We start from the raw sequence: 9,708 nt of genomic DNA, 5'->3' as shown, positions 1-9,708 counted from the left end.
CTGCGGCCGTGCCGCTGGCCCGGCGGCTCTCACAGCAGGCCAGTCACAGCTAAGCTGGGGGGATTTGCGAGGTGCACAGCTGTACGCAGGAGATGTGGATGTAGATCAGGCCGCCTTGTTTACACAGAAATGGCCTTTACACTGCAGCGGAATCAGAGGCCTCTGCCAAAACATCCCACGGAGAGCTAAGCACTAAGTCAGAACAATAACAGCAGCAAGCAACTTCCCATCATTCTTCCAGCATTCCTCATTTTTTCATGAACTTTTTGTTTTGTTTTTGCAGCTAGTGGTGTGCTAGCTGTGTTGCTGATTGTTGTATTTCTGGACCAGATCAAATCTGACCAAGCAGAGACTGAGAAAGAAATACTAGAGACGCCAACCTTTTGGTCTACGTTCCTAGCAACTTTCCAGCACCTTAAAGATAAAAGACAGTGTCTTCTAATCCCTCTGACAATGTACAGTGGGTTTGAACAGGGATTTCTTTCTGGTGACTACACAAAGGTGTGGATGACAATGGAAATCTATTTCTGTCTGATTGGTTCTTGTGCCTGTGTGTCTTACTGTTGCATCTGATCTATACTTACTTGTTAAATGAAGATGTTTTCGGTGGTGATTTGTGGTTTGCTAAATTACTGCTTATTTCTTCTTGAATGAACTTTGAGTGACATCTTCAAACAGGAGAGGCCAGCAGTAAATATGTCCCTTGGAACAGCCTTAGAAAGAACACTGTAGAGAGCTTAACTCACCAGTGGAAGCCACAGCAGAGAGCTACAGGTTCAAACTCTTCAGCTTGTTGTAAATAACAAGCTGGGAGAAAAGCCAGAAGTCTGCAAAGCTTTTATATCTTCCTTCCTTCTGGTTTCCCTAGAGTTTCTGTAAGTGCAAGTCAGCATATTTGCCACATATTTTATTTTGAGAACCTTTACGGTAAGAGGGCAAACCCTCAACATGGATGGCCAAAAGCCCTCCCGGTCACTAGTGCAACAGCTCCAAACCCTGACAGACTGAAATGATCAAAACCACTTCTGCTCCTCCAGCTCCTCTACAAATGTAGACCCACAGCAGGTGTGTTCGCCAGGCATTTCTTGAGAAAGCCTCCAAAGAAAGGGGGCAAACTTCCTGAGCTGCTTATTTGACACTTAAGTTTTCAAACCTTGTATATAAGCAGACGGAAGAGTGCACTTGCTGCTGTGTTTGAATGGATTGAAAGGGGCACTCACTCCATGGCCATCTTCATTGCCGTACACTGTTATGGGTGAGGTCCTCTTCATTTTTTGGGAGCTGCTCTGTAATGACCACAGTGGCTACTGTCATTTTTCATCTCTTGGGCTATGAAGGGAAGGGCAGAAAATTCCTAATGCCACTTCCAGGAGTTTTATTTGCATAGTAAGCAGTGCTCTGGTTTCTTCTCCTGCTTCTTACTGCTCTGTTTGCATGGCATCACTCTGACTGGGAACTGGGTTAGGAATATCGCTGCTGAAGGCCAACTATGTCAATACGCCAGGGACTTGTCAGCAAACTCTGTAGCTGTGCTCCTTTGATCTCATCCATGCTGGCTATTTACCAAATACTCAGGCTAAGACCCTTGAACTGTAGCTGCATATTTTCACTGGAGAAAACGTGTCACCACTGTCTCTTCTCTTCCAGACATATGTGACCTGTGCCCTGGGGATACATTATGTTGGTTATGTGATGATCTGCTTTTCAGCTGTAAATTCCCTCTGCTCTCTGCTCTTTGGAAAGATCTCTCAGTTCACGGGTAGAAAACTTCTATTTGCATTAGGTATGTAAAGACCATTTGAAGGACCGATCACCTCATGTAATATAGCAAATACAGTGCTCCCCCCGTCGTGGTTTAACCCCAGCTGGTAAATCAACACCACCCATCCGCTTGCTCACTCCACCCCAGTGGGATGAGGGTGAGAACTGGAAGAGTAAAAGTGAGAATATTTGTAGATTGAGATAAAGACAATTTAATAGGTAAAGCAAAAGCCACACAAAGCAAACCAAGGAATTCATTCACTGCTTCCGATGGGCAGGCAGGTGCTCAGCCATCCCCAGGAAAGCAAGGCTCCATCACGTGTAATGGTCACTTGGGAAGACAAACGGCATCACTCAAAAGGTCCCCCACCCTTCCTTCTCCTTCCCCCAGCTTTATATCCTGAGCATGACGTCATATGCTCTGGGGTACCCCTTTGGTCAGTTTGGGTCAGCTGTCCCCACTGCGCCCCCTCCCAACTTCTTGTGTCCCCGCCAGCCTAGTTGCTGGTGGGGTGGGGTGGGGTGAGGAGCAGAAAAGGCCTTGACTCTGTGTAAGCCCTGCTCAGCAGTAATGAAAACATCCCTGTGTTATCAGCCCTGTTTTCAGCACAAATCCAAACCATAGCCCCATACCAGCTACTGTGAAGAAAATTAACTCTATCCCAGCCAAAACCAGCACATCCCCTTTGCATGCACTGCAAAGGTAGAGCTCGCTGTCAGCTATCAATTAAAACCAGTCAATCTGGAGGCAAACTTCATTCTTGAGAAGAGAGGCAGCACAGTTAACCACTGTATTGAGGTCATTGCCTTACATCACTTTGCTGCTGGTGTAGTTCACCCTGCTTTTGAGGGCACTGTCTACTCAGAAAGTGCCCTACAGCTTTGATGCTTCACAGCCCTAATGCAACCAGTGATAAATGATCTTACAACACAGATATTGAAGCCTACGCTATACCTGAGAAGGATTCTCCATTGAGGTGAAACCTCCTCACCTTTATGCCGTGAAAGCAATTGTGAACCCTGTGAGATACACTGTTGATTTGAGTCTCAGGGGATGGTGAACTTGGAATTTAAGCAACCAGTTTAGGAATTTCAGGAAAATTTTTAAAGGTTGGCCTGGTATCCTTTTCATTACTTACTCTATAGGGAGAAAAAGAAAAGTATCATAGGCCGGTGTGTCAGGCTAGAATAATTTGAGGGCCTCTGTATGGGTCAGTAATTTTCAGGTTGGCATGAGAAGAGTTTTGTGTATTTAAGAACATCCTCCTCTCCAGAGAACACTGTTCCAATGAGTACCAGAGTAATGGAAGCAGAAAAATACCAAGAAATATTTCATTTGTGTCCCTGTATCCACTAAGGTCTTCATACTGAAGTGGGGGGAATCACTGACTCATTTACACTCTGCTTTTAAAAAGCAAGACGAAAAGTCACCAGACCCTCTAGATATCCTTAACTGTCTCCTCTGGCCCTGAAAGGAAACCTAAGTTTAAGGACTAGGTAAGGAGAGCAGAAGGGTGCTTCCTCCCAACTTCCCACACGCCTCACATGATGACTGCAAGTCTTTCAGCAGCCCCTTCTCCCACTCAGTGGCGGCTCTTGTCCTCGGGGCTAACAGCCGTAGTGGCCCCGAGGATCTCTCAGCTCAGGGCACCGCTCAGCAGTATGAACTGAAGCCTGCCAAAGGACTGCAGTGTCTTGTGATTTCATGTGATACCAACTCAGTCAGCACAAATCTCAATGAACCAGAAAGATGTTAAGATTGCCTTGTGCTCTAGTTGGGGGAAGACATTTGAAGGTGTTATCTGCCACTACCTGTCCTGTTTGTAATAGCATTTATATTTCTCTTCTTTCTATCCAAATCAACAGCCGCAGTTACAAACACCGCCTGTATAATAGCACTCCTGCTCTGGAAACCTCACCCTAAGCAGCTTGCTGTGTTTTTTGTATTCCCTGCTCTTTGGGGCCTATCGGATGCCATTTGGCAGACACAAACTAATGGTAAGTCCTGGTGACAATGAAATGAAGTCTCTTGAGACATAAAAATCTTCATGCTTGTATTTATAAAACAAAGTGTGCATAAAAATGATAATAGGTTTAAGACAGCATCTAAAAGAAATGCGTTAGCTCTTTGGCAAGTAGAAGAAATAAGAACAAGTTGGGAGTAAGTAAACAAATTTTTCCAAGATGAAGAGAGAAGAACACTGTAGAAGATGATAATGGATATTCAGAATAAGTATTCTGGAGCAGTATAAGTATGTGAAAGAAAATTAGAAAACTCAGAAGAACGATACATTTAGTCTGTCTTTTGCAATAAAGGAGACCACTCTGGATAAAAAATCAACTCACAGCTCAGCAACAAAAGAAGCGGCAAGTTGGCTGTTAGGAGTTATTAGAAAAAAAATTGAAGGAGAAAACCACAGAGAGCAACATTATGCAACCAAGTAAATCCATGCAGTTCTGATTTGCTCCATTTCAAAAATCATAATCAAATGTGATAAGGGCATAAGAAGGCAATAAAAAGGAGCAAAGTCATGGGAGACTTCCACTTGAAGGAAGACTAACAAACTAGAGCACTTTAGCCTGGACAAGAGATAAGTAAGGAGAGCAGCCAGTAAGATCATGAATAGTATGGAGAAGGTGATTAGAAACTCACTGTTTCTCTTAATAGAACTAGTGACACCAAATAAAGTTATTGGCAGCAGGCTTTACAGAAATCAAAAGAAATGCTTTTTTTCACATGATGCATAATCAAAGTACGGAATTCATTGCCAAAAATGTAAAGGCTTTTAAGCTGGAATTACATCACTTCAGGGGAAAATGTTCTTGGGGGCTATTAAAGCCTGATGGTCCAGAGGAAATCTCCAACTCAGCAAGTCCCCATGTCTTTGATTGCCAGAGTCAGGAGGGCACCGGGGGGCAAAGATCGCTGTACACTTGCCGCATTTCATACAGTATTATCTGAGTCTGTTACTGTAAGTATACCATTAGACTTCTTATCTGATGCATTACGGTTGGTTTAAAATGTTTTATGTTCAACTGCTTTGTGATACAGTGCAATTATTATGTACTGACAGTTCAGATAATGAGCTGATAGGACAAACCGACTGCTGTAAGGGATTATTTAAACTTATCCCTCAATCAAAACCAGAGGAAGTTCTCTTATAGAGACTGAAGACAGACTCTAAAGTGCTAGAGAAGGCAAGAAAGAGCTACAGTCTGTGATGACTTGAAGTCAAGTCTGCTAGTCACTGTCAGTCACACCCTTTTTAAATCAGTGCCATAGCCTGTGTCAGTAAGACAGTTACACACTCTCCCATCTGCTCCCATATTTTGCCTCTTATTTCATGAATATTGTTTCCCTCTCTCTCAAATTCATTTTTGGCAGATGCCCTAGGAATATGCATGTGACAGAACTAGCTCATCTGGGCCCACATCAGGTCATGTCTTGGCCTCCCTACCTCTGGTCCCTTCGGTTGCTTCAGTAGCTTAGATGACTTCACCCGCTGGTTAAATTATCATGTTCTTCCTTGAGAGCCGAAGGGAAAACACCACAGTCTGGCACTAACAGCGGTCTGCTTTCCAGCATGTGTAGAGCCCCGCCTCTACACACAAGGAAGTGACCAGCCAGACTTCTCTGCCCCTCCAGCAGCTCCAGCTCCTTTAGAAGAGAGCTAGCACATATGTCAAGTGACACCCTCTCATCTTCTCCCATCCCAACCCACAGCCTTGTGCCTTTGGTACAGTTTTAAATCAGTGCTCTCATTATCCAGGTTAATGGAAGGACATCAGCGAGGCTTTGCTCTGAAAGTAAAGCTGTTCATTCATTTCCTGCCTCTTCAGCCACAGCCTTCCTGACTGTTCATTAGGCTCCTTCCCAACACTCCTGAGAACCGTATCTTAGTCTCCCACTGGGATAAAGGACCTGCCCGTTACCCTGCTTCTCTCTTTTCCAGAAAGCTTTGCCCTCAGCCACTTGGCTTCTTTCAGAATCACAGAAGGGTTGAGGCTGGAAGGGACCTGTGGAGGTCAGCTAGTCCAACCCCATTGCTCAAGCAAGACCACCCATAGCCAGTTACCCAGGACCATGTCCAGTCAGCTTTTGAATATCTCCAGGGAGGGAGACTCCACACCCTCCCTGGGCAACCTGTGCCAGTATTCAGTCACCCTCACAGTAAAAAAAGTGTTTCCTGGTGTTCAGAGGGAACCTCCTGTGTTTCAGTTTGTGCCACTTACCCCTTATCCTGTCATTGGACACCACTGAAAAGACACTGGCTCCATCCTCTTCAGGCATTTGTATACATTTGAGATGTCTTTTGAGAAAGGTATCTCCTCAGTTAGGTCCCTGCATGCCTGATGAAGAGACACCCTCATTAGGAAAAGGGTAAGTACAGAGGACCTAAGTGTCAGAGGAGGAAGCTGGGAAGTGGCTGCAGTTCCCATCCACCAGATGAGGCACAGATGGTGGACCAAGTTTTGTGCTTGATGGTGAGTGAGCTCTGCAGTGCTGTGACAAGACTCAGCTCTATTACAGCACTTTAACAGGTCATTTCCATTCCCAGATTCCTGCAGGATACTTGTGAAAACTTCACGTTTGTGTTAGCTGGGAATGTTCCTTATGCTTGCACAGTATCTTTTTTTTGTCTGTACCTTCTTCAGCTGATCCATAGCTCCCAGTTAGTTATAAAATTATACAGAGGTTTTTTTGTCACATTGTCACACTGAAACATTGAGTGATGACATGAAACCTTAATAGAGAGATACAGTGACATTACTGCATAATGCTGCATCCCAGAACAGGGTCTTCAGTTTGACGTGCCCACTTAAGACTAAATCTCTTCTCCCCTTCATCAGTTTATACAGATATACATCACATGAGAAATTCCCAGCGCCAAAGGCTATGAGGTGAAATAAGACCTCTAAAACAGCATTGGGTACTGAGATTGGTGGTCCTTCCTTTGGCAAGCTCCCATGGCTGCTGCTTGGGCCTTAGCAGATTAACCACTGAATAAATACAAGGGCATTGAGCCGCATACTTAAGGCATTTTATGGTAATCTAAGATGGCTTACTTTGGTGTGCTGTGGATAGTTAATACTGGAGTTCCCCCTAGAGGATATATAGGCTCACAGTAGATGAGTCACTTCATCTTATAAAGGATTTCTAACATGTTTGTGTACGTGTGTGGACACTCTCATTTATTTCCAGTGAAAGCTGGTTCATTTCAGAGTGTGTAGTGCCTCTCCTATCTAAACACAGATGCCTTTACTACCCTCCTGGCAATAACTGCACTTGGGGCGTAACAGTTGTGGAGCACGAGCGACTACAGTAAAATAAAGCTCCTCCCAGGCTGATGTGCATCTTTAGAAAGGATACAAATCAGCCTGTAAAGTTTATAAACCTGGACTCAGATGATTTCCGGCAGTCCTGTTATATACCTGTTCCTACCAGTACCAGGGAAGGAGTGGGAAAACGGGCAGTGGTAAACAGGGAGGATAACGTCCCACGAAGTGAGCAGCAAGAATTCAGGGCTAGCAGTCTCTCCACTCAGCCAGCCCAGCAGGTCCTGCTAAACCTTCAGCCAGGCAACTTGCGCCACACTGCACTCAACAGTGTTTGTGATAAGGACAAATGTTTATGTTTGAGGCAAAACCACCATTCTGCTCTTATGTAACTGCTACTTAATACCACATACGCATTCTGGAAATGAGAACTTTCCTGCCAAGTCAGCCCTTCCTATAGCTGAATCGTGGGCTAGATTCCCACTCAGTTCTCCCATTGCTTTGATCAAAAAAGAAGGCTTCATATAGCAAGGGAAAACGGGCACCACCTGAAAGCCAGAACACATCAGAAACCTTCCTATATTAAACTCTTCTCACTAATCCCTTTTCAGAAGATAACACAGGGCATATCAGCAAAGTTACACGAACAACTTGTACTTGTTCATTTATTAGGCAAAACTATGAAGGATTATCAAATAATTCACACTACGCTACACTCAGGCAGTTTGATGAACTAAGTACATCTTGTGATGCACTTGTCCAGGTTTTCCGTCATGTCTAAATTGAATAATTCAGTAAATATCCTCTTATAGTCATCAGGAAGCAGTGAATTTTTACATGCAGACGATGTCTCCCCTTTCTTAACAAAACCGAAGGGTTAGTTGAGCCTACCCAGACTTCTAGAGGGCTTTGTAGTCCTCTGTGCCTTTTGGCTGAATGTGCATATTTCAAGCAGATGCATTGTTAGATACAGAAGTGGATGAGAAGAGTCAAGGTTCACGATATTCCTTCCCTTCCCTCCCTGCACACCACAGCTGAGTCAGTGGAAATGCCTGCTTCTTTATCACCGCTGATGCCAACTCAGCACCCTGGGGAAAGCAAGCTCTCCTGGCTTCCCTGTGTGTCCAACCAGTCCGAACTGAAGGCTGGGGAACCCCCCTGACTCCCAGCGGAGGGTGTGCAGCTGCCTGAACTCAGTGGGAGCTTCCCATGCATTTTATGTGAACGGTCTCTGCATGTTCTTAGGTGGCTGAAAGAAATGGTTTGAACAACAGGTAGACAATGCGTGCAGGGTCCATGCAGGTTCCCCGCAGAAGTGGTGAGGGATGGCAGCAGGGAGGTCCTTGTGGTTCTTTGATCCTTTCTACCCCACACGGAAAGAGCAACTTGGTCCTTAAGGACCATGTCCCTAGACAAAACTACCTGGTCTTTGAAAGCCTATAAGGACTTGGCATAACCTCACCAATAGTTACACGTGGAGATTCTACAGTGTCAATGGCCATTCCTGGCCATCTCCTCTTCCTCCTCACTTGTTGGAGCAAGAACCTGCCCTTTTGTGGCTGATAATTTGAAAAATAAACTTCCTGCCATCTCACTTCAGTAGAACCCATCCTTTCTTCTTTCCTCCCATTTTCTTTCCCTTTTTCTCTGATATGCTCTATTTTGTCATTTTTGCTCTGTTATTTCACTTATAACAATCCATGACTGCAAAAATGTTTTAAGACAAAGCTTGTATTTTCCTTTCTCTGACATTTATGAAGGAGGGTCTATCTTCCCCATTGTGGTTTATTTATTCCCTTTGCAGAAAATACATGGTTTCAGACTTAATCTTCCCAAGCCGTGTCTCTCCTTCCTTCTAGGACTCTATGGCATTTTATTTGAGAAACACAAGGAGGCTGCCTTTGCCAACTACCGTCTCTGGGAATCACTTGGATTTGTCATTGCCTTTGGTTATAGCACCAAACTGCAAGTCTACATCAAACTGTACATTTTATTGTCCGTGCTGGTGTTGTCCATGGTGATGTATGGAGTGGTTGAATACCTCAAAGCTAAGAGCCCCCCTGTGACAAAAACTGAAAATGTAGTACCCTTCACCCAGGAAACACACACGTAATCCAACAACGCCAGAACGATGGAGGCATAGCAAACTGGCCAGCTCCTACAGGCACGTCTCCAAGGGTGTTCCAACACTTACTGTCTCCAGAAAAGGGGTAAAGGAACAGATTTCAACTGATGCCTTAGAAGTAAAAATCTCTTTTGACACCTCAGATTTGTAAGTGAAGATTATCTGACTTCACCCTTTCATACAGATGAAAAACTGTTTTATCTTTTTTTAATTAATAAAGCCTTAATAAATGTAAACAAGACTCTTAAAGTCCTCACATTTTTGTATCTGTGGGTCAGACCTAGTACCATAGCTTTACAATCAAACCTGAAAAGCCCACATGCGAAATCAGAACACGACAGCAACTGGGGTTGCTCAGCTGACTGCAGACAACACACATCATTTCATGGAACCACTAATTATAAAGATTTATATTGTTCTTATCCTGCATTCTTTAACACTTGCTGTAAGTAACACCAAGTTATAAATTGGCTATATCTACGCTTCATACCTGAACACCACAAAACCTGCTAACTGCTGAGCCCACCAGCCTGTCTTAGGTGGGC

At 44.3% G+C, this 9,708-nt stretch overlaps 1 protein-coding gene across 1 annotated transcript in view; it reads left to right on the top strand.

The window, feature by feature from the left end:
• Positions 1-9,151, top strand: part of UNC93A (unc-93 homolog A) — an 18,754-nt gene extending 9,603 nt beyond the window's left edge. Inside the window, exons 5-8 of the mRNA XM_009633994.1 lie at positions 284-501; positions 1,648-1,783; positions 3,628-3,759; positions 8,898-9,151. Coding sequence (XP_009632289.1) covers positions 284-501; positions 1,648-1,783; positions 3,628-3,759; positions 8,898-9,151 — 740 coding nt within the window. The remainder of the gene's footprint in view (positions 1-283; positions 502-1,647; positions 1,784-3,627; positions 3,760-8,897) is intronic.
• The last annotated feature ends 557 nt before the right edge of the window (positions 9,152-9,708 follow it).

Source organism: Egretta garzetta, unplaced genomic scaffold (genome assembly GCF_000687185.1).
Source record: "Egretta garzetta isolate BGI_Z169 unplaced genomic scaffold, ASM68718v1 scaffold122, whole genome shotgun sequence".
Classification (NCBI taxonomy): Eukaryota; Metazoa; Chordata; class Aves; order Pelecaniformes; family Ardeidae; genus Egretta; species Egretta garzetta.
The sequence above is the reverse complement of the archived record's forward strand: the minus strand, read 5'-3'. Positions and strand labels throughout refer to the sequence as shown.